This window comes from Haliaeetus leucocephalus, unplaced genomic scaffold (assembly GCF_000737465.1).
Source record: "Haliaeetus leucocephalus isolate CR32 unplaced genomic scaffold, Haliaeetus_leucocephalus-4.0 Scaffold162, whole genome shotgun sequence".
Taxonomy (NCBI): Eukaryota; Metazoa; Chordata; class Aves; order Accipitriformes; family Accipitridae; genus Haliaeetus; species Haliaeetus leucocephalus.
Window position 1 is genome coordinate 6733635 of NW_010972598.1, and position 26191 is coordinate 6759825.

General features: G+C 38.6%; 1 protein-coding gene across 1 annotated transcript; it reads right to left on the minus strand.

The window, feature by feature from the left end:
* Positions 1-1073: 1073 nt before the first annotated feature.
* On the minus strand, positions 1074-26179 carry TSNAX (translin-associated factor X). The gene is made up of 6 exons (XM_010562653.1): positions 26105-26179; positions 24364-24471; positions 21247-21361; positions 19458-19588; positions 4687-4814; positions 1074-3044 (listed from the first exon to the last, which is right to left on the minus strand). The coding sequence occupies exons 1-6, from the start codon at positions 26118-26120 to the stop codon at positions 2670-2672; spliced, it is 873 nt and encodes a 290-aa protein (XP_010560955.1). The 5' UTR covers positions 26121-26179; the 3' UTR covers positions 1074-2669.
* Positions 26180-26191: the final 12 nt, after the last annotated feature.

Sequence of the window (26191 nt, forward strand, 5' to 3'; positions counted from 1 at the left end):
GCCCTCGTGAAACATCTGCTATGACGTAGTCCTGTTCTGGCCGTAGACCAAGCGTATCAATAGCTCCACAGAGTAATGGGATAAGAAATGGGAAAATTGCCATTGCTTGTTTAGCAGCTTGTTTTGCTGATAAATGTCTGTCACTTTTCAAATAGCTACAGTGTAATTGTTTTTTGGGGAAAATATTTCCTTGAGCAGGAGGTTTGCAGGCCATTAGCTATTTCCCATATGTGCTGGTGTTTTAATACACCACACATACACTTTGCTCCCTATTAGAAATTATTCACAGCTTTTGATTATGGGCAGGCAGCCTGAAGTTTAGAAATCACGTCTGTCATTAAAAAGTTTTCTCTTGCCTTACAGAAAATTTGAATCTCAAAATCATTAGAACCAATATGTATTTTTTCAAAGAACCTCTACTTATAAAGATCGCTAGAAAAAAGTACTCTTTTTAGACACCTGTCATTTTAAAATAATGAATGACTGTACAAAAGCAGGAGCTGTTTGACTAAAGCGGTGGCCACTGTGTGCTCGTTCCATGGCTAGAGGCAGAACATCCCTCGGCCAAGCACTGCCATGTGCTGGAGTTCATCTCATCCCTTTTCAAACTATGCCATGAAAATTTCTAAATTCCACCTGATAACTGCGAGGTCAGACAAGAGACAGACCTCTGTTTAGTATCACACAATACCTCTAATAATATCTACTTTCGCTTTACACACGAACACTCAACAAGCAATTACTTGCAGTAAATGTAGCTGTGTCAAAAGACACAGAACTATACTCTTACCTGCAACAACTGAAATACTAGATGCATTCATTTGGGGGGGGAACCATTCCTTATTAATAAGTATCCTTCTCCTTTCTTTGCCCTCCTCCCATCAGAAAAAAAGCAGAGAAAAAAGGAGAGATGTAAAAATGCAGGCACCATTGCCGATTTATTCCAGCGATAAACTTGTTTTGTGAATTAAAAAAATGCAATGCATTCAGATGACGAGGATCACACGAAGTTTCTCTCCTAACTAGTTTTTCAACTTCACAGAATAAAGTTAAGGGAGAAAGAGAAGAGAGATTCAAGATTAGAAAGTGCCCCTCAAAGTATGAATATAGGAAAGGAACAAAACTTCCAAGTCAAGTCCTGCACAGTGGGAAACTTGCACCATTATTTACCGCTGGGACCGACAGGCAAAAGGACCAATGTACAGGCAGTGACTGCTTTTCAGAATTTATTGTAAAAAATAGTATTAAACAATAGGAAAAAAGCCACTCCTTGTTCAACCGACCACATATTGCTTTATGTGGAAACAATGGAAAAATGTGACAGAAATGTATTTACCCATTCCTATCCATATATCAGATTATCCCGGCTACTCAGGACATGCTCATGGGAAAAATATTGGCAGTATCACAGCATATGGAAGTGGAAATAAAAAACATGCAGTATTTTCAATTGCAGTTGGGAGGCCTATTTCCTGGAGTCTAAAGATCATGTTGTTTTATCTGTTTTCCTTTAGCATAATGTACATTATCAGACTTTCATAACTTCAGACACCGGCAGAAAGCCCTGATTTTTTGCCAATGGTGACATACCCACCTCAAAGATAAATGTGGAAGTCAGAATGTCTGCCTTACTTCTGTTTGCAGTTTCCTTTCCATAGGAACATGCAGATGATACAGTTCCTGCTAACAGATATTCAAAGCTTGGCTAGCCCTTTTTCACTTCTACCAGTTCAACCCCACTGGAGGTCCTCAGGGCAGCACAAACAATGGAGAACAGACTTCCAACACCACACTGCATTTGTTTTGGCCAAAACCTGCTTAGCCTAACACCAAATTATTCATGTTAAACACACTTGGTAGGTCTTCCGCTTTTGTCTACAAACAGCAAGATGTCAGATTCTGCATTAAACTGTATTACAAAAAATGTAAACCAATACATTCCACAATTTTTTTTGGTGTGGATTTTCTAGCTCATGTCAGAACTGTGAAGTACCAGTGTTAGCTTGAACAGAGCTCAATTTAAACGGGGCCCCAAAATAACAAGTGCACAGTAGTATCTACCTGGTGCAATTAGCTTCGTTATCAATTGGCAAAAAAGTTGACTTAGCTTCAGTTTCATGCTCAAAAGCATTAATCAGAGAAAACTTAAGTTACATGGCACCTTTGACACCACCTCAGTTTCAAGTCAAGGGAAGAACTTATACATAACTGCATTGTTTTAGGTATGACATGAGTATAGAACCCAAATACTCAGAAAATGTGTCAGCAGAAACCTATGGATAATGCTAAATAACAGTACCTAACCACTTTTTTTCCAGTGCTGTGCTTGCCGAAAACTGGTAACAGCAACCACAACAGTTTGAGGTGACTCACACAACTGACAGACACTGGTGTAGGGTGCAGTGGAAATTTTGGTCATTCTGAAAGAAGATACAATGGAGCAATACAGGAAATTCCATACCGAGGGGACAAAGTCAAACATTTGTTCTCTTGCACATCATAAAAAGTATTTCTGGTTACAAATTATCACTGCAAACAATCTTCTCATAGATAAAACTAAAAATGTCTCTACCTAAAAAGTTTTGAGAAGGGTCAAAACCCCACAAACCATAACTAAAAATCTTTCTCTTAAGTCCTCTTCCCTTCCGAGTTGCAACAGTCTCCTTATTTTAAGAAAGGCCCTCCTCTTGGTCAATCAATTCCGTTTTGGTGGAGAACACATCAGCCAGCATGTGCTTTGGGATTTCAGACCCCCGAACTTTTAACGTGTAGCAGGCATTCTCTACTTTTGCCAGACTCTGTTTCAAGGTATACAGCTTCTTAGATACTTCGTAAGGTCCAGTGTTGCCAATGAAAGTAAAGCCATCATAAATCTGACGTAAGAACTGGCTCAGTTCGAAAGGCGTGTCTATGTCACCATTTCCAACACTGCTGATGCACAGCCGCATCAGCTCTCCAGTTAGATCGGCCACTCCCAGCAGGTAATCTACAGGTGTTACCTTCAGGCTCCAAGTGTGTGGCTGTTTATCATGGGAATTGGAGGTCTGAGGATAGAACAGAACAAAGTCCAGTAGAATGAACTATGAAAAACGGTTCAAATACATACCAACTTATCTAACATAACTGGTAATTAAAAACATTCTGGAAAATTAAATTGCATGGCACTTCTACACAGTCTGATTTCAGAAGTACTAATCTCTTTCCAGCATACCAGAAGGTATGAAAGCATCATTTCGACTTGAGATGTGATTTCCATTCTAGCATGCATGATAAACATACCCTGCTTCTAGCATCTCTATGTGCAAACAGAACTATCATGTCTTTGTACCAACATTTATTTGCAGTTGCTTTTTTTTTTTGCCTGACAGATCTCAGCCTAATAGATTTAAATTTTCCCTAAAAAGTCTGTCCAAAGCTATCAAAGCAATCAAGAATCAAAAAGAGTCTGCATTATGAAAACAAATCATATCATTTTGTATTAGTATCTTGAATTTCAAAATATATTTTCTACAAGAAGCTGATAGGTATAGTTCTCAGATCCATTTTATATCATCTGAACTCATAAAAATAGCTTAAAAAATACTTCATGAAGAAAACTCATCACAAAGCTACAAGTTTCCTCCTATATCCAAGTTTCCAATACTTTTTATTGCCAAAATACCGGTAATGTGGGAGACAACACGGGTTTCTGTTCCCTTGTTCCTATAACATGCTATCCACCCAAATTCACAAATCTGGTCAGAGGTGTGTATGCAGGAGTTAACAACTTCACAATTTGTTAAAACAAGTGTGCCACAATGGGTTTGCCTCTGGTAAGAACAAACAAACTTATGCTAAAAACTTGGCTTCTTTGCAAATACCTTACCAAGAGGATGAAGAAAGAATAAGAAGTGCTTTACAGCAGAATCTCTTCAACAGAAGCAGACTCAGGAATTCATCTGAAGCAGTAGTGCTGTGCATTTCTGTACATTACTACAAAATCGCCTTTTGTCCTGTCAACAATCAAACTGTAGCCAGTTTACTGTGGCTGGTGGCAGTAGTTTGTCCCTATGCAAATAGGTCTATATAGCGCAGGGTAGGAGTATAGGCAAGTCAAGAAACAGCAGGTATGGTATTAGGGCTAAGGTATAATGGGACACAAGCTTGTCCTCTGAGGGGAAGCACCAAGATCAATCCCAGGAAAGTTACAAATGATCAAGCTAAGACATAGGCAGAGTGCATTTTAACAGAAGGTGAATACAGTGCCTCCTGTGACTGGTTCAGTGCCAGCAGTAAGATTTCATTCATGGTGTTCATCCTGCCTTGGATTCATTTATCTCCCCCAACTTTTGCTACATCACTATACACCAGTAGGCCTTGCAGGCAGTCCCAGCCATTAAAAACCCCTCCTCTACATTTGTTTGCTAGTATTTCACTATCTTGGATCTTCCCCCCTACCAGAAGGAGTTCAGTTTGCTCTGAATAAAAAGAACGTGAAATTTATAAACTTGTATTCCACAGATTCACTTTACCACTTGTCAGAATAAAAAGCATTTTTTGAACAAGTCAGTCAAAGCCCACATGTATATCTAATACCATACCACTAACTGGCCTTATTTAATCAGATGCCAAAAATGTAACTAAGCCTACTCATTGCATTTCCATCCCAGAAAGATGTTTGTCACATGAGAAAAGAAAAACTTTTACCATGTTTGTTGTTTCTTCTCTGTCTTCTGCTGTAAATATTAGTTGTTTGTTGATCTCTTCAACACTAATTAAAGATCGTGTTCTGATAAAATACTGAAATGAGACTGCCTCAACATATTCTTGAAGTCCTGCAAAAATAGCAGAAGAATTAACCTAATGATTCAAACTTTCCAGCAATGATCCATGCTCACAATTATTTATTTTTTTAGAAATCTTTTAAGTGAGACTATTTTAAGGTTACTAGCAAAAAGTGCAAACTAAGATAATCCTGAAATAACACTGAAACATAATCTAACAGCACGCTTTGAAGTATGAAAACCAGACCAAGAACACAACAGATAAACATTTTCAAGTTCTTACTCCAACTGCATTTTTCATTCAGAACCTTCTCTAACATCAGTATGAAGCATCATGTTACTCTCAGAAACACACTGAACAGCAGCTCCCCATCATGTCCCTCAGGGGTCTGTAGTGGGACCAGTACTGTTTAATATCTTTATCAATGACGTAGACAGTGGGATCAAGGACACCCTCAGCAAATTTGCAGATGACACCAAGCTGAGTGGTGCAGTGGACGTGCCTGAGGGACGGGATGCCATCCAGAAAGACCTGGACAAGCTTGAGAAGTGGGCCCATGTGAGCCTCATGACATGCGACAAGGCCAAGTGCAAAGTCTTGCACCTGGGTCAGGACAACCCCCAGTATCAGTACAGGCTGGGGGATGAAGGGATTGAGAGCAGCCCTGCAGAGAAGGGCTTGGGGGTACTGGTGGATGAAAAGCCAGATATGATCCAGCAATGTGCGTTTGCGGCCCAGAAAGCCAACCGTATCCTGGGCTGCATCAAAAGCAGGGTGGCCAGCAGGTCGAGGGAGAGGATTCTCCCCCTCTACTCTGCTCTGGTGAGACCCCACCTGCAGTATTGCCTTCAGCTCTGGGGACCTCAGCACAGGAAAGACATGGACCTGCTCCAGCACGTCCAGAGGAGGGCCACAAAGATGATCAGGGGCTGGAGCACCTCTCCTGCGAGGACAGGCTGAGAGAGTTGGGCTTGTTCAGCCTGGAGAAGGCTCCAGGGAGACCTTATTGCGGTCTTTCAATATTTAAAGGAGGCTTATAAGAAAGATGGGGACAAACTTTTTAGTAAGGCCTGTTGCAATAGGACATGGAGTAATGGTTTTAAACTAAAAGAGGGTAGATTTAGACTAGATGTAAGGAAGAAATTTTTTACAATGAGGGTGGTGAAACACTGGCACAGGTTGCCCAGAGAGGTGGTCAATGCCCCATCCCTGGAAACATTCAAGGTCAGGTTAGACAGGGCTCTGAGCAACCTGATGTAGTTGAAGATGTCCCTGCTCATTGCAGGGGGGTCGGACTAGATGACCTTTAAAGGTCCCTTCCAACCCAAACCATTCTATGATAAAGGAGCTTTTAAAATAAGGCATTTGTATGATGGAGAGTTCAGATTACTATTTCACAAGTTCACAAAGACACAGGACACAATGCAGAGAAAAAGACTGCAAATAAATCAAAAGCAAGGTGGCTCTCCTACAAAAAAAAAAAAAGAAGTTTCCTTTGTTTCATCTTATTAGCAACAGTAGATACTTCTTTAAGACTGAATTTTCCACTTCTCTATTTTGTGGGAATTAGTGAACAGGCTCCTTAAAACATGCAGGTCAGGTGAAATTCACGTTCAGGACAAAGCATCTACTGTTACAGATCACTCCAGCCCCGCCCCCCCCCAAATCAACCAGAAAGGGCTGTGACATCCAATAAGAGGAATATACTGAACAACAGCTCTGTCCAAAAGAACTTATATTCTAAAAACAAGGCATGCAGGAAGACAAAAGGAGGTGGCATGTTGGCAAGGAAATAAAAGACGGGATAACAAATGTAGCTTGTACCAGATTTGTATGCCACCTGCAGCCACCTGCCACAATTTCCTCTTGCTACCTACTTAGCAGATGGTGATTTTTTGTATGCGTTATAGCAAAGGTGAGATCTAAAAAAGAGCGTGAATGTCCAGACAGTGATTTCACAGGTTCTGTCAGTTTTTCCTTATGTGCAGAGAGCAGATTTGAGGAAAGCATGTGGGAAAACTTCATAAGCAGAAAGCTGAAGTTGGCAGTGTCAGTGGAAAAAAAGCAGAAACAAACCTGGAACAAATAGCCATGGCAGGACCAAGCTAAAAAAAGTTTTGAAGACAAAATCAATGCATGTGTATATCTGACCTATGGACAGAGAAAGCACCAAAGGATGACGTTAAAGGAAGAGACTGTAACATAACAGAGATGGCGCTAGCAGAGCCATTCTGAGCCATTTTAAGGGGATGGTTTCACTTCAAAGAGAAGCAAAGAGGTGACACTGCTCTATCACACTGCAAGGGGGCCAGGATTAGACAATAGTTTTGCCAGTGCGTAAAGTGAGAGAATGTGGAGGTACCCAAGGGTACCAGAAGTAGAATCCCAGTTCCATTAGAATAATCTTAAAATCCTCAACTGACCTCTTCAGGGCCAGGACCTCAGCCTACAGAGATATGCAGGAATCAGCAAATTTAGACTTCATCTGGATCAAAGAAAAAGTCTAAATCAAAAAGAACAGAACATAGATTTGAATAATAGATGAGAATGGAAATACCCCAAAAAACTAGCAGTAACCTCAAGGGAAAATTCACTTGTAGAAGGCTTTCCACATTACAATCACAAAAGCGTGATGAGTGAGCTACATTTTTTTTTCCTTTTAAATATGTATTTGCAAGATCAGTGGGGGCAATTCAGAATGGCAATTCAACCTACACCCTTTATGCTTCTGTACAGCAGCAGTGGGAAAGGCAGAAGAACCATGCAGCAACCAAAGCCACACTCAGCACTGCTGTTCACAAATCAGAACACACACAGGGAGCTGCAAGGCCAATTAAATACAGTAATTTCATCAACTGAATTCAGGTAAAGCATTCTGGGCACAAGCAATAGAAGAATACTAGATAAAAGCTACTCAGGATCTTCTAAGATAACTTCAGAAGTTGCAGAGAGGTAGATTGCATCACCCATTCTTTTCCTGACTTACCCTCTGATGTAACATGGCCAGTAATCCATTACGAAATTTGGGCTTTTTCTGTGGATAAGCTGTAAGCTACCAGATATAGCAGCACTCAACATGACAACATCTGTGAGAATCGTTCTCTTCTGTCTGTGGAGAAGACTATCACATAGGAAGAATCAACTTGGCATTTTCTCCGAGTTCTCGGAGATCAAATCAGCTCTCAGACTTTCTGGTAAACAGTCTTCTTGATCAATCGTAACTTCCAGTTTCAGCTCACTCCACTTTACTACTTCTCCACACATGTTTTGTCCTTTTCCAGGATAAGTGTTTGGCTCCTCAGTTCATTTATTTTTATGTATTTTTTTTTATATAGGCATACTTATATGTATGTATACACACACACATTTTTGCTTCCTCTCATCCCACAATAGCTGACATGTTCCACTCTTCTCCTCCCTCCTTCTGTTTAACACTACCATGCAAACGTTGTGCAAACTGTCTGGTTTGTCATTTGCTGTCACCCTTTCACAATTCAGGAATCTATCTCCCACTATTTACAAGTAAGCCTTACAAAACCTCATTTAAAGTTGTTACCATTACAAATAGACTGGTAACAAATCCTGGTAACAACTACTTTGCAAAAAATAGTAATGTTTGACTTTTTTTTTTTTTCTTTTTAAAGTCCTTCTTCCAAAAGTAGCTACAACATGACACTTCAATGACCCAAGACCTTGAAATAAGGTGTTTCCATGTGCAGGTAGAAGGATGTTTAAACATGTTATGTTTTAGCTTAATGGTAGGACATCCGCTATTTTCAGCAAATAATCCCCAAGGTGAAAAACCCCATCCCATTTCATTACACCATCCAACAATACCTTTCCCCTTATGCTCTTGTTTTGGATTTATTCCAAAATTGGCTTATTTACAGACTGAGCTGCCAGTAATGGAATAGTTTGTAAGACTGCCCTTTATGTAATTTTTTTTTTCTAGTACACAGACCAAAAATCCCAATTAAAAGCACTGTATTATTTCTACTAGCACTTCTTCAAATTACCAAAGGTAACAAAATACTTAAGTATTTTGATATTTTATTACATTTACTCAATATAAATAGCTTGTACTAGTGACAAGTTACAGTGACCCAGTATAACAGCTTCCTCCTATATTTTGAAAATTTATTTTCTACATAAGAACTAGAAAGTTAAACTGAGATATCTTCTGAGCAAATATTATCTATAAAGGAGGAGATTTTGTGCCTGAAAGCTTGTGCACTTTTTTTGCCAGCTGTATCAGCTGATATTCAAGACATTTATCCTTATCCACACATGCACACTCTGAGAAAGAACTGTTAAGCAGTTTCTCTAAGAAACTTAGCAAGAAATCAGGTTTCTTCAAAAAACCAAGTCACTGGAGCACTCAGTCCAAGTGTCAAAAGAATGCATGAGGGGTAGGAAAAGATAGTGCTATTTAAAAAATGAGTAAAGAATAGAAATTCCTTAATTGCAGGAGTCAGGTTAGGGTAAACAGAATCTAATTCCACCCGAGATGTACATGCATGCATGGAGAGAAGTTTTAACCCAGAATAACAGATCAAACAAGAGGTGAGAGTTTCCTCCTAAAATTTTGTTTACTTCATTTCCTCCTTTACATATCTGTTCAACAGTTAAAAAATGGGTTAAAATGGATTTCATGCCTCTCAGTTCTTAAGGTGAGCAATGCCAGTGCTACCTGCCATCTTCCCGAATAAGCTTCTTCTCTCCCTATTTCTTCTCAAACTCATTTTCCTTCTATCCCTTCATCCTCTTTCTTTCCTCTTACCCTGTATCTTTTTGTTCACAGAGCAGCCTGGGCTGATGGTTAGGACACAAGCAGATGACACCCTGTCTTCTCTGACCCAGCTCCTCCCCTAAACTGTGCAGCAGCAATCACAGGCCAATAGCAGCCACTAGAAAGATAGTAGGAAAATACACACAGCAAGTTTCTTCCAGGATCACTATATGAAGGGTGGGGCACATTATTTACAGGGCGGGTCATGTGAAACTACCCACTTGCAAATTCATTACAAAATCAAAACAGCAGAGCCACAGCTCTATCTTAACATCATGTTTAGGCTGGCAAGTTACATTCTCATTAAAAAACAAAACAAAACAAACCCAAACAAACAAACAAAAACACCAAAACCCACACAACCCAGAAAAAAAATGGATTCATATTCATGCGGAAATCCCAAACAGAGAAAAAACAAAGTTAAACTGGAGAATCCTTATTACTAAGCTCTGCCAAATATGGGGAGGATGGTAAACTTAAAGAACCCACTTCTACAAGCATATTGATCAATGAAGGGAAGAACTGGTAAAATAAGCAAATAATTAACCAGGCACATCAACTGAAACAAGTACAAGCAATAAATTTAAAAGTATTAATACACAAATTAAACCATTTTGCTTCAGAGTCAGCATCCTATTGAGATGAAACTGACAATTCACAGCGCAGTCTTTTCCATTGAAGTGCTTTCCAGACCTGGCAATGATTCCTTAGATTCACAGGTCTCTTTGCATGCACAAGTGATAAAAACTTAAGTAATTAAACCAAAACAGGCTGTGAAACAATCCAACTGCTTTGTTGATTGTAAGCGTGAAGTCAAAGGTTAATTTTATAACAGTACACTGAAAGAGCATAAAGCCAGCTATCCTCTGAGACTGGCATGCTCTGGACATCCTGTTGTGAAAATGGCTTAAAAGAATAATTCCACTCAGGGATGGATTTTATAAAATGGGACCAACTAACAAATACAAATAAAAGCACTAGAACAAATGTCCATAAAATCTTACAAATGTGAGGGGAAAAAAAATAAATCTGTTTCTATTCACTGAGTAATACGTCAAAAGCTGCGTCATTATGGCAGGTAGGGCTACAAGTAGTCTGAATTTTTAAGGGAACTGGGGAGAGAAAAAACATAGCTAAGTCCACATCCACATAAACAAACTGCTCCATTTTATCAGTCCAGTTTTGAAATTACTTTAGTAATCAGTACAAACCCAGATGTGAATATTTGTCAGAAAAACTTATTTTAAATAACCTTGAACTGACTACTAATGGAATATAAATAATGTATATTACATCTAGCAGTGATTTGTCTAAACTGATTTACTGTTATATCAATAATTAAATTGATGCAAATTTCTCCTATTAAGTACTGAATGCTTTGTTGATTATCCAGTTGCTACTTGACACATCTATGATCACTAAGAAGTTCTGTTCCCTTCTAGCTGCACGTGTTGAAGTGATGTATTTCAGATACTGAAGTGTTAATATTGTTTGCACTTTTGTTTAAAGTTGAATACACACCAACTGTAAGGAAAAGGTAATCCCAAGATTAGTCTGTTTTCCCAATAACTACAGAAACAAATACAGGTTCCCTATTTAACAGGCACAGGTGCCTGTGAGAGTTAAATTATTTCCCCTAACAGGCACAAAAACCCCACGGAGAACTGCAAAGAATATTTTAATCTCTCATTGCAGAGAATGGTTTAATCAAGCCTTTTTGTTATCGTTATTAGAAACACATGTACATATGACAAATGCTAGGTTTTTTGCAGATGACTCATCATGGATGAGAAATTCACAAGCTTTCATTTTGCTCCTACTTGAAGACCTGAGGAATGTACTGTGGTTACTTTTGTAACCAAGTTTTTTGTTCTGAAGGGTTGGAGGTTTTTTGTTTAATTCCGCCCCCCCAAATGTAGTAATTCTGAAGAGCAGCCAAAGTTCTACATGAGTTCTTAAAAAACAAACAAAAAAAGCCCAAACTATTCCTGTGACAAGTAGTCTTCCTGATCTCTTTGACTACCTCCAATTGCTTTGATAACTGATACATCGTTTTTAAAGTCATTCAGTTAGATGGCAAATTCTATACTACTAACAGCCCTGAGGGCAAGTGTTCAAGATACCAAGGAAGGGAAGCTCTGACTCAGTCAGGATGTTCAATGATCAAAGAAGGAAGAGCACCTAACACAACACAGCTTCTTCAGTTCAAACCCCAGTGAAAGTTCTCAAGGTGATGTTGTTTCCATGCAACAGCCCCAACTCACTACCATGTCAGAAGTACCGATGGTGGCCATTTATCCTCATAAATACAGAACAGTAAAAAAGGTACATCACCACTCACCAACCCCTCTTTCTCACCACATGACTGCAAAACAAAAAACTAATCACGATGCGCTATACTAGTTGTTTCCTGGAATGGAGTTCCTCTATGACACATTCTCCTGTGTGATTTTAAACAAACAAACAAAAAAGGTTCATAGATCTTTCTTGCTCTTCTCTCATGTTCCACCTGCACTTGGTTCCTCTAAAGGCTGGAGAGCTCTGGTCTGTGAACGACTGATGTTAACAGCTGCAGGGTCAAAAAAAATTGCTGAGCCAGAGCACAAGATCTCCTCCATTTGCTAGCTATAAACTGAATTAAAAGACAAACAACATCACTAGTTTCAGATTGTCATGTAAATAATCACAGTATTTGCCACTGCAGGACTTTTGGACAGTTAGGTCCTAAGTTAGAACTAGGAAAGGACAATCTTTATTTGGCCTGACCCACAGCACGCATCTTTAAAAGACCGTATATAGCTTCTCTTACAGACTTACGCTGCCCTCAACAGCTCCTGCTGAATTTACGGCTTATGCTGAACTCAACAGCTCATTCAGGGATCAGCTGATAATCAATGCTCACATACTGCATGCCCTGTTTGGTCACATCTGAATTCACATTCATTTTCCAGGGTTTGTTTTTAGTTTTTGTGTATGGACATACAAACCGTGCAGTGAAAGTAAAAAAGTGAGAAGCTTTGCAGTTGCTGATTTTTCACTTTCCCTGGAAGAACCTAGGAAAAAGGCATGAACAAGAAATAATCAAAGGGTAGTAAAACACAACAAACTGAAGGTATCAAGTTTCAAATAAGCAACTTGCAGGGTGAAAAAATCAGTTTGACAAACTTTGTTGCCATACTTGGTGATGTGAGAACATCAGAGAAACAGAGAAAATAACAAAACAGAGAAACAAATTAAGAAAATTAGATCTGATAAATATTAGCTTACTCACTGTGAATTCTGCTAATTTTCTAGTATAATCAGGAAACTTTGTTTCCATTTCTGGCCTTTTACCTCTCACCCACAACAGCAAAGACATTAACTTTAATTCTTCAGTTACATCCTGTTCCTGTGTTATTATGTTTTCCTACCATCTTGCAGAAACCTGATTGCTTCCTTCATGGATAGCTTTCCTTTCAAGTTTTAGGTGTATTCAAGCCTCTTCCTGGGTGAGACATTTACAATTCATGATATCTTCCTCGTGCAGTAAAAAGCTTTTCCTTTGTATTGCCAACCTACAATTACAATTTTATTACAGTTTTTAAACTTTCTTAAGAAGAAAAAAATGTCCTATTTCTACTGTTCCTGATGTGCAGAATAGTTCTTTACCTTGCTATTATTTCAGAAATGCCTAGGTGTCTACAAATACAAAGGTAGCTAGCACAGCTCAAGTATGAGTTGTTCTTTCCATATTATGAATGAAAAAGTTACGAACGAAAAAACAGGTAACACAGAAATCATTACGCGGACAGTTCCTTTAGTGCATGTTCTAATCCAAATCCCTCATACAATACCAAAAAAATCCAGTATTACTTAAATAATCAGTAAGCTAAATCTGGCCTGCTTGGATGGACCTCACTCAACTCCATAGCATTTCTTACAGCATCATGTCTGGTGGTCCTACATACTGCAGTTAAAAACCAGTATTCTAGCACCATTAAAAGTATTTCCTTTCCATCCACGCAGACTTAACTGACTTTGTCCAATCCAGCAATGCAGCTTGTTGCAGTACGATTACACACCTAAGTGACTCTAAACAGCATAAGGCAGGAGACAGAAATAAGTTCCATTATATCATTCTCTCAGAACACAAATAGTGCCTGCACAAGATAAATTATGCGTTAGACTGCGTCAATGCTGAACTTTTACACAGAATTTCCCACACCATCAGCAGCAGAAGCAGTCACAGAGCAATAGTTTTGACAAGGTGCTGACATTTTACAGCCTCGTCATCTAATCCTATTGAGAGCAAGTGCAGACATGATAAAGAGCTAATGAGCTTCTCTGTGCACACCACTCCACTCACCACTGCTGCTAGCACAAGCACACAGCAAACAGAAAGGTCAGCCAACAATGCTTTAGTTGCATCCATCATCATCGCTCTACGCCACACTACTGAAGAAGCCCCAGAAGAATTATGGGCTCCTCATTCCATATTTTGTCTTATGTACGACTATCAGCTGTGAAGATAATACCACACCTATACTTGCTCCTAGCAGAATCTAATGACCTCGTTCTAAAAACATCAACACGTAGTTAAATCTATCACTCCAAGAGGTTTTTCAGTCAAACTGCCCTACAGAAAATAATTTAACACCTCAAAAGCCTTACAATTCTCTCACACGCTCTTATTGTTAAGGGACAAAAAACTGAGTAAGTCTTCAAATAGCTAGGTATTTCATTTAACAAAATCACGTTAAAAAGATCATCAATTCAATCCCACACAATGCCAACCTATCAAGCAACTCAGTTTCCCTCTGCATTACACAAGTTTTGCATTTATGCAGAGTACATTTCGAACATGCTTAGAATAATTCCATAAATCCTAACGTGTTGCAGAGCACCCTCTTTCTTGACTTAAGGCTTGTACAGGTCTTTCTTGTATACTACTGAAATTGTCTTTAGTATTTTAGAGTTAAATATATATATATATATAAAAAAATACCCAAAGACACATATATACATACAGAAAATCCTGAAAAATTTCTTCCTCCCCTTCATAAATTCATACAATCTTTTCCAGTCCTTTTCTTGCACGGTGTCTCACAATTATTTTAAAGAAACAGTACACATTTCCTCACAGGATATATAAGGTATACACTGCAAAGTGGGGCAAAGGAGCAGGAATTCTATATTACAAATAGTAAAGCTTTAAAAATATCAACAAAGCAGAACATTCTAACATAACAAATGAAGACCTCTACATTAAAAAAAGACTTCATTATTTCAGTATCTCTCTGTTTGCTTATTTAATTATCCCCTGGGACAATCTGTACTGTTAAGAAACGTGTAGAAAACAGTCATCAGTTTTTGTTGTTGTTCAATTAGTGCTATACTCAGTGCTTGAGCTCATGCAAGTGTCCTTTGGGGAAACGTCCTGCGTGCCATTAGCACTATTCTTAATGAGGGAAAGCATGAAACTCCTTTAGTGCTCTGCCAGAATTGTTTTATCTTCAAGTCAAAAGAACAACTGCTTGGAGTAACCCCAAAAAAAGCATCTAACAATTACAAGTGGCAAACAATATTCCCAAGCATTATACTCATAGCACTCTTCTATTTATAGGCTAACAGTTATTATACTGAATAAAATATGTATTAGGCAGCTTTATTATGCAGACAGTCATGATTCCCCAGTTAAGGCTGCTACGAAGGTTTCCATTATAAGCCCAGTTTTGATCCCTTCTACTTTTTCTGTGAGAGGTAGGGTGGGGAACAGGAGGATGTTTCATGTTTGGTTTCAAGACAAAGGAGAATATTTTTAGGAAGTTTGAGGTTAATTGGACATGCTGCTTTTGAGATATGGGACAGAGGCGTTTCTTTATTCTTTTTTGAAGAAAAAAGCAGTTTAATGGCAATGTTTTTGTTCATAAAAAGCTTTTTAACTAGTTCTCCAGAATTTCTTTAAAATACAAAATCAGAACTGAAAACTACATGAAAGGAAGGTCAAGACTTACAGCTCTAGGAAATACTTAAAGACAAAAGATCTAGCACTTTTCCTAGCTACATTTATTTTCAAAAAGGCATGCAACCTTTTCCACTGTGAAAAAAAGTAAAGCAACAATTAAAGAACACTAGACTTAAAAACAAAAATAAAAGCAACATTCTTAACTCTTAGCACTGTTTCCCTCCCAATTACAGTTCTTCATAAACAGCAGAAGGCAGGGGGAATGTAGCATTCCCTCTCATAGTTGCTCTTTATCTAACTGTCCCCTCATTCTTCATGTCTCTAGGTTTTCTATCTCAGCTTCATAATCCTAGCATCAAGCATCTTCACATCTCTGACACCTCCTTAATCCTAGCTTCAGCACGATCAAGATCTACAAGTCTTTAAGCCTGCATATTCCTTTTTTTGCCATCCCAATGACTAACTGGAGAGTGGATTTAATGAACAAGGTAAGAGTAAAGCTCTGGCTAAAAGTCTGCATTTCATACTTGTCATACACTTGAGCTCATTTAAACAATGCCTAAAAGCATTCCCTGTCTTCTCAGTGACATATTCTAACATGCACCCTTACAAAACATGCACAATGGACACCAGCTGGCACAAACTCCCCTCACAGAGAAGCATCATGTAGAAGAGCTAGAATTTAAGTAGATGCTGTGGATGACCTACAGAAATGGAATGAAGGCAACTTATTTCAGTTGGATTTTATATATAGCCTTCTTAATGAGGCAAGAACTGCCTAATTACAGAAACTGTTCTAATGGTTTCCCAGTCCTAACTCCAGAAATGCAGTGGGAGGCTGTGTGTTTCTGTCTTTTAGTTCTGTCCACAAAACCACAAAGTTCAGGCATTTCAGAGACTGCCCAGCTGACTGCTGGAAAGATGGACAGCAGAGTCTACTTCTCCCCCCTATTATTTAGTGTACTAATACCTGTTTGCCATCCTTTCTTTTTACCTAGAGAGGTCAGTAAGATTCATTCTCTTAAATTGTCTCAAGACTGTAGTAAAAAAATTCCTTAATTCCATGACAATTCACCCAAGTCCCATGTAAGCGTTAGGGATCTGCTGTTGCATATATAACTGTGTGCAGTTCTGGGCACCACAATTTAAGAATGATGTCAAGGTCCTTGAATGCATCCAGAGGAGGGCAACAAAGTTGGTGATGGGGCTGGAAAGAATGTCCTATGAGGAGGGCTAAGGACTTTGGGCTTGTCTAGTTTGGAGAAAAGGAGGCTGAGGGGTGACCTCATGGCTCTCTACAGCTTCCTGAGGAGGGGACGTGAAGAGGGAGGTGCTGAGCTCTTCTCCCTGGGATCCAGCGATAGGATGCATGGGAATGGTTCAAAGCTGCGCCAGGGGAGTTTCAGACTGAACATTAGGAAGCATTTCTTTACCAAGAGGGCAGTCAAACACTGGAACAGGCTTCCTAGAGAGGTGGTCAATGCCCCAAGCCTGTCAGCATTTAAGAGGCATTTAGGCAATGCTCTTAACAACATGCTTTAACTTTTGGTCAGCCCTGAAGTGGTCAGGCAGTTGGACTCAGATGATCTTGTACATCCTTCCAACTGAAATATTCTAAGCTATTCTAAAAGCTTTGCAGCTGTGGACACGTTTGAGTCATCATACACATGCAGCAGGCCTCTAACTTCCTCTAAGAGAGGTCTAATTTGGCCTGCTCTACAATGAACAAATACATCTTAGTCATTTTAAGAGGCTGAGATTTAAAACACTGGGGAAAAGTTTTAGAAATGCTGACTTGTTTCTGATAGCATATTTTTAGTTGTTTTCTAAAGAGTTTATTCAGGTCCATTTTGATATTAACAGATATCTTTATGCAAGTCAGAAATTGATTTTGCAGGAGAATCAACATAGCTGCCTATGTGTATTTACCAAATATACAAAGCAAACCTGAAATGAATTTTTTTCATTAATTTCTTTATTTTCAGGTTGCTATGGCTAGCTTAAGTTTACATATCTTTCATATAAAAAAAATCTAACTTTTCAGGTTAGAAAATATGTATTTTTTAAAAACTGAAACCAGTATTTTTTAAAAACTGAAACTGAAAAAAAACTAAAAACTGAAACTGAGTAAATTTTTTTTTACTCAGAGGAGAGAATCTGGAAGTAGAAACCTAGCATCAGGTTTGCTCACTTGCTTTGTAAGACATGGGTACACACAGAACTTACCACATGATAAGTTTCCATATGTCTGCTATGTAGGCGTATTCTATTATGTCTGAGGTGAATGCAAGCTAATTCCAGGCAAGCTGCCCCTCAGTAAAAATAGAGGTAGGTATGCCTCTTTGAATTTACCCACACAAAGCCAGATACTAAGAAAATAGAGACAAATCAGGTGAAGCAGCTGATGCAGGTTAACTGATTACCCCATAACAATTTTACTGATAGCTTTTATCATGAGTTCTCCAAAACTGATGAGGTAGCAGACCTCAAATGCTGTTGTTCTATAGATGGCATTCTATGACTTACACAGGACTACAAACTTCAGGGGTTATTCAGACAAGGTTTACAAGTCTCAATGAAGCTTTCATAAATCTTTGTTCATAAAACTGAATGCAAGGATTTTCACCTTTTTTAAGCAGTAGTTAAAATGAAACTCTAAACACATTTTCAGCATGTCAAGATACTCTGACTAGTATTGTTCACAGTTAGAGGTCATCTGTAGTGTCAGAGTTTTGAATTATCTCTTTCTTTTCATTGCCTCATTACAGTATGAAGCTATAAAGAGCAGCAAGACGCACACAAATTAATTGGCTCTTTAAGAATAACTACTTATATTTAATTGGAACAACCCAATGCACCACAGGTAAGAGGACTGTGGAATTGAATTAGAGCCATTGAAGATTAGCAAGGCAAGCTCCTTCTGGTTCAAAAGTGCCAAACTGAGCTTTCACTGAAGAGCTGGCTCACTCTTAACAAACTTAAGTTTGTGCAAGACATAAGTACAAGTTAACCTGTGCACTGTTTATCTTGTAAAGTACATTGATGTATTTGGTGCTGATTTATCAAATCAATCCTATGGATATTTTTAAACAATTAAATCATTCAGGGCAAAACGTCAGCTCTCCTCAGCTGATGAAGTCTTACCTGAACAAGGAAAGATATACGGGATTACAGGGTTCCAATGTGTTTAAAACAAGATTGATAAACACAAGACACTTTTATGCCATGACCAAGATGTCAAAGAAGCAGTTACATATTTTACTCATGTGTTGCCACAAACAAGGTGTAACAATTTTAGGTAAGATTCAGATTGTCAGCAAAGATTCAGCAAAGAAATACGATTTGACAGCAAGAGTCATGAAAGCACTGGGACTTAGTATCTCAAGGATGTTAGTAAAGACTGCTATTTACAGAGAGGAGGAGAAAAAGATGCAATTGAAACAGATATAAACGCTGATTTAATGCTTGTAACACAGAGGCAGAAGCACATTCTGAGTCTTTGGAAGAACCAAAATGCTAATCTAAGGGTTTTAATTTATTAACTTTACCAACTCAAAATGGGATCATTTCACAAGACAGTCGCTCCCTCTCTCCTCCCAGAAATTGTAACCCTTCAGGTGGAGTAAATGAGTGTGTTGCACATACTCCTCTCAGTCACAGAAGACTAGCCAGTACATTTGTTAGAACTACTCCCAACTTCAGTTTAGGTCAGGGTCCAAATTCTTCCAGTTGTAACTTTAAATCTTTGTTTAACTGCAATGATAAGAATACTGTAGGGCAATAGCCCCTCTAATACCAGAGCTAACTTTGCCAATAACAAAGATTAATCTGAATCCTGATTTGTAACAGTAGAAATATGACAAAATTCAGACCTGCAGCATGAAGAGGAACCACTGCTACATAAAGACAAACTGAGCTTAGTGCAAAACAGCATACTTTCCCTATTTTAAAATAATTTACCTGGAGATATAGCTCTGTGGAACTGATACATGTCTTCTCCAATCAGTTCTTGTGCAACCTGCTTAATCTTCCGTCGGACAGCATCTAGCTTGACTTCAGATTCATTTAGTATTTCTTCCCCATTGGGAGCACTGCAATCATAAAACAGAAACTGAAAGAGCAGCTTTCAGAACATGAGCAAACAATTAAAAAAACATTACACATTTTCTTTTACTAACCGATATATTTTCAATGGCTTCAGCAAAAAGCAAAGCTGATATTGGAATGAGAAACAGTTTAACTTTGACACCTACTGTAGATTCTGAAATTCTGTAGATTCTTACCATGAAAATTATCAACCGGCCAAACACAGTTCTGGTAGCATGATGTTTATGCCAGACTAGAATTTTAATTATTGCTTAAGTAAGAACAATGAGAAACACATGCAAAGGCTTCAAAAAAAGTATTCTGGAAAACTAGTAGTATTTGCAGAAGTCCTTCAACTTCTTTAAAAAAAAAAAATAAATCAATATTTTGCAATACATTACAGTATTGCAAAATACAATACATGATCTACTTCTATGTGTGATTTTTTTTTTTTTTTAGGAAGTAATTATGCTATTCAGGAACAGCTGAAATATCTGGTTCACAACCACAATATACTTGGCATTTAAAGTTTAGTTTATCTAATTTCCTTCAAACTTCCCCCTCCCCCACCCCCAAATAATCTATATGCTGTATTAGTTTAGTCTATTTAAGGAAATACTGATAGGCTGGTCTTGAGAAAACATTTAAAAGCAAACAGATTTCTGAAAGTAAAGCCACAATAATAGTGAAAAAGTAAAGGAGAAGGAAATAAAAATACAGCATGGAAAGCTTCCACTCTCACAAAAACAGGAATGTCTTACAAAACAGGAATCTAAAATTTGGAGTAAAGAGGAGTTTTTTGTTGTTCTTTCCTCTACCAGTTCCCGGCTATCTAGCCCCTGCAGTGGGAGTAGCTATTTACAGTCAAGGCTGTAGCGGTTACTAGAATTATCACAATGCCTCTCTGCAGAAGACGACCAAGTTAAAAAGAGCAACTTCATAATCCCCATTTATAACTGTTACTGTGGTAACTATAAATAGTTACTACTACAGCAGAAATGCATTGATAAGTAACAAAAAATAAATTAAATTAAAAATAAAAAGAACAGACAGCTGTTATAACCATAACACGCAAGACCACTGTCTGACACATACAGTAGACATTTTAGACAACAGGCTATGCAAAGCTTCAAATTTTCCCGTTATTCTTCTAGTTCAACTGTGGCTTCCAAAGATTGCTTGAAGGCTCATAAGAACACAAAACATGCAGAAGCTCAAAACTTCACACAAAAGCCTCTTAGGCTGCAGTATGTACGGAAGTAAACAGAACCCAGGCCACCTCCTTTTTGCATTGATGACCTAGGGTGGGGCTGTAAAAACCAAAATGGTGAAGTAACTGCAGAAGCAACTAACCTGAAGGAAGGGTGCATGCTCTTCTCTCCCAGCTTGCTGAAAGCTGGAAAACTCTCATCTGCTGTTATACTCTACTACTCTGATCGTGTTTAATACATCAGCAAAACCAACTGAGAAACCTGAACCAGCACCTTTTAATTCTCTAACTCGAGTGTGCGTTCGTTAGCTCACATCCACCCTAAAGGATGTTTATGCAAAGTTAATTAAATTCCTCTCAACAGAACATTGTAGCTATTAATCACAAACACAGGGGACACTGCAAGGCAGCTTCTAGGTTTCTATGAACACTTCCATGCTCAATGTGACTCACCTGGTAAACCTGTGGAGCAGAAATATTGTTCTTTTGCTTTCGATAGTTATATCACGACTGAGCTTCACAAGCCGTTCATATTTATCATGCCTGGTGTCAAGCTCCAGCTGAAACGCTGCAGAATCATTCATTACAATAAGCATGGTTATCACATGTACAGAGCATAGGGGAAGAGCAGAGAGCCTGTGCTACAGTAACTGCTCATGGGCCCCAGCCCCACCAGCCTTTTCCCTGGGGTGCCTTTTCCCAAGGTGGGCCCTGCATGGGGCACGGCTGCGGAGGCCACCACTGCCTACCACCCGCCAGAGCTGCAAAATTCATCATTAATACTACTTTTGTTTATTAAGTCAGCTTTAAATATAGATCAACGCTGATGATGCTTTAAGGCAGTCCAAACAATTTTAAGGTAAAATACATGTTTTAACTAGTAAAATCTATTCTGCAATACTGCTGTTCAGGAAGCTGACTTATAATTTCACCCAAATTCAGCAAGATAAATTAAAAAATAAAACCCTACAATCATTAGTAAGGAAGATTCACCAGTCTCTAAAACAAAACAAACAAATACAATTGACTAAGGCACATATACTGTTAAAAATGCAACATTTAGCAAAAAGAACAGTTGCATTTCACATCCTAACTAGACTTGGCCGAACGTCAAGTATTTTAATATCCTAAGAACTAGAAGTACTAAAGCAAAGTGAGATCAATTACTTAAAATAAGATTTCTGACTTACTGATGTAAATTGTCTTTGTTTAACTACAATGAACACAAAGAAGAGAGGATGTGTATCCGGTTATCACAGTCAAACATTATGAATGTTTCACAAATACCATCAACATTTTATAGACCATTATTGCACTAAATAAACCATTAATAGGTACTTATAAGAAATCCAACACATTTCCTGCATAACTGTTGGAGGTGTTAAAGTGTCCGTGTGAGAAGATGGTGAAAATAAGCTAAGAGGTTACAGTTTTAAAGGGTCTGAGAAGTGAATATCCTTTAGAAAAGCATAGCAGAAAGGTCAGATGAAGCTACAAAAATAACTGTATTTCTCATCACCTTGATAAAAACTTGGTTGTTCCTATTTTATTCTGTTTTCCCCAATCTTCTGAAACTCTAAGATAAGTCACAAATGCTCCTACTCATCTTTTAAATCTTTCATATGTCCGATCAGTGTGTCTCTTCCAAATTTTGAGAGTCAAGTCCCCCACTGCATTTTCATCAAGAAGAAATCTTCCCTCAGATCATAGTGACAGGAACTTGAGGGAGGGTGACTGGTACCTTCCTTCATAGGATGCCATATATGACATTTCCAATGACCATTCACAAATTTCATTTACCAGGAAATTCACTATTCTGAAGATATTAGCAATGCCCCAAATCTCCTCTGGATGGTTGTGGCTTTTAGACTTTTACGTTAGATTTTAGACCTGTTAGGGACTACTAAGAAGTGTTTTGTGACCTGAAGTAAAACATGGACAAATACAGTAATCTTTAGCCTAGAAGGATGCAAGAAAACCTACTGTACTGTTGCCTAAAATTGCAAAGGATTAGAACTCAGGGGATTCTCCAGGCTAACGCATCAAGACCGCACAGCCATTTCCTCCACACATTCCACGTTAACGTCCAATCTATCACTGAAAGCAAAGACTCAAACTATTGATTTTGGTGGTGTAGAATCAGACCATTAATAATGACACTTAATAAATCTCAGCCTTACAAACCAAGATACTATCCACTCTCTGTATCACTGAGCTGCCATATTTAAAATGTATTAAGCAAAAAAAAGGTGTAACCGAATACTCCTTGGTTTTTGATTAATTATTATTATAGAAGACAATTTCTCATTAATTTTTTTAGAAATCCTTGGTGCCAACCAGATAACGATGTCAATTCAAGTACAACATTCTTCCAAAGAGATGAAAAAGAGCAAAATGTGTATAGCTGTTTAATTTCACACATTAAGTTGTTTGGATACAGGCAACATACATAGAAAGAGTGCACCAGTCAGTTTCACCTTACACAGCTTGCTCAGTTATAAGCCACCTGGAGCACACCTTTTCTTAATGCTTGTGTCTGACATGGGAGACAAAGACCACCAGTGTCTCCATCTGGGGCTTATAAGCACTAGTGCAGCACAAAGAGGGGATCTTTAATAAACCATGTCACTTATGTCCCTTCTGAAATTAACCAAACGCTGCTGACTGGATCTCATGGGAAAGGAGGGAAACAAGTGTTGTTTTGAATTTGAATTAATGGCAACCTTATCATAAACTGATATGCTTAAGGGTGAAAAATTAAAGTTGAAAGTACAGCTGCACTACTCCTGTCACAGCTTCTCATTTCTGAAGCTCAACTTTGCCTTTTTAGGGCTTGTCTAATGAAAAAGTTCAACTAAATTTACTGAAGTTTAAATCTGGTTTTGTGCAAAATCCTATAAAAACAATTTGGTTGGAGAGAAGTTTACGTTTGCTTATTTAAAGAAACAAAAATATAAGCTAATTTAAAAAAAGCACTGAAACTGAAATAAGCATCTACATACAGGCCTATATTAGTTAGCTAAACTCTTATTTTTAAAAAGTGCATGTATAAGCAGCTACCAACTCACAAATCAATGCATCCAGATTTACACTGAAATAGCTTAGTCATCTATGCACCAGAGCTAAGGTCAACAGCTAAGAGCCTTCTCAGTCTCCCCAAAGGTAGCCATCTCTTCCTCTTATCCCCATGGCTCAGATTCTGCATTACACCTCTGCAGATCTTGCCATTTTCTGCCACCAAAGGGCTTGCTCACCTTTTGTCTGGCTGAACACTTAGGCAGTTTGCTTAGCATCAGGTTCGGCACAAGCAGGGTGGGGATGGAAAACAGCAGGTAGGATGAAAAAGGAAGCAAGTCGTGAGTCAGGTGCAGCTATGTGAAATCCCACTCTTAGGACTTTATTGCACAGAAAGCAAAACACCAAGCTCTAATTGTATGAAGCATGAGTCCAACTAGTTTCAAGTTTCTCCCCCAGAGAAAGCTGGTTTAGTCCATCACTAAATACTAGTAATTTCCTAGCAATTTCTACACTACACGTTTTTATAATCTGGCTTTCCAAATGCCTACTTACATTTAAAAGACGCCATCAAAGCTGAAGATGGATTAACATTCTCTTTTTCCTCTCTTCTTTGACCATGTGGAAAATTGTCATGCTTCCGTTTTCTGAATCCACCCGATCCTATTAACAGAAGATACACATGAAAAAATACATTTCAAAATAAAGTAGTTTTGCCAGATCATGAGCAGCATCAGAATGCTGTCTTCAGAGCATTGACTGTAGCCATATTTTACAGGATAGAGTAAGGTAACTGGATGAACCTTATTACCAGCTGACATCATGTTAGCATGCCACTTTTTCCACCACATTCCTAGTGAAAATTAGAAAAAAAATCCTAGAAAAAAATTTCAATGGATGAGTGTGGTAGTAATCTAAGTCCTTTTTTTTTTTTCTTGTAAGGTCTTCACACCCTTTTATGTTTCCTTCCTGTAAGGGAATGGCTGCATGGAAATTCTTGTGTGAGCAATGGCCTACAGGATTAGACCTTCCCCCCCCACCTTTTTTTTTTTTTTAAATTATTTTAAATATTCAGCTTGACAGGAGTCATTAAAACTACAAGTTTTTCATTACTGTAATTATTTGTCATAGGTCTTCAATAATCAGAAAAAGAAGCAAGGCATAATTTAAGTAGACTACCATTATCCAGGTATGCAGGTTTAGCGACTGCAGCGTAGCATCTTAGGTCCTTACACTCTGCCCATTAACCAGTTTCTTTTTTCACCCAATATAGCTGTTCCCTTCAACTGGCCTTATATGTCTCTTCCTTAGCCTCCCTTTTCAAACCCTCGCCCAGAACTCATCTCTCTTGGACTGTGTTTTACTCCTGATTTACACTTTGTACTGTTTCTTCCTTTTGTCCTTCTTCACCTAGGACTGACTCATTGTCATTCATGTTTTAACCATTCCTCCCTCTACCTCTTTTTTGTGACAGCTGTACATTTTGTGTTCCTAAGAGAGACCAAAATTTGGCACACTCTTACATACAAGCATACGTTTTTGAATATGTGGAGTTCTCTTAATTTCCTTCAAAGAAGAACAATAGGAAGCTACTTAAAAGTTACAGAAGAACACTGGATTTTTAAATGTTTCCGTTTAATTGTTTATTATCCCAAACCAAAACCAGAAGTGGGCGTAGTTACTTTCTAAAAGAGGAAACTGAAAATCATTTTTTTCTTCTTTTCTGTTAGGACATGAGTTCAGGGTTTTGTTTTTCCTGTAGCAGCTGAAAACATTACAAGCGCAACCCCTGAAATAGTGCAGAGAATTAAACTCTCTACAATATTCCAAAAGTTAGGAACACTATAATGACCTACCGGAAAAAACAGGCCCTCCTGAAGTGGGGGTGGTGGGGTGGGGTAGAGAGAGAATTATAGAGAGAAGAGGTTCCACTGAATAACCAACAATTTGAATCTCAGAAGACCACAGACTGCAATAACAGTAACTTAGCCTTAACTTTAAATAAAAATAAAAAAGCCAGCTTCCTTGTCGTAGAGCCTACTTTCTGGCTGAACGGAGGTCTGCGTGACAGCCTAGGCTAAACCCACCGACCCACAGGCCTCGAAGCAAGCGCTGCGTTATTGAAAGTTGAGGTTTACCCCTACAAGCCCTTTACAGGCCTAACACACACTCAGCGTTTGGCTGCAGCAACTCCTTTTGTTACCACCAAGGATGAAGATTTCTAAAACTACATTCACAGACATATCTGTAAAGCCCAGAGGAGAGGAGGTACGCGCCCCGCCACCGTCACCATCACCTTCCTTGCCGCTCATCTCGGTGCCGCCGCCGAGCCAGGCCGCGTCCCCCCGGCAACCCGCTCCCGAGGCCCCCTCCCCCCCGCCCC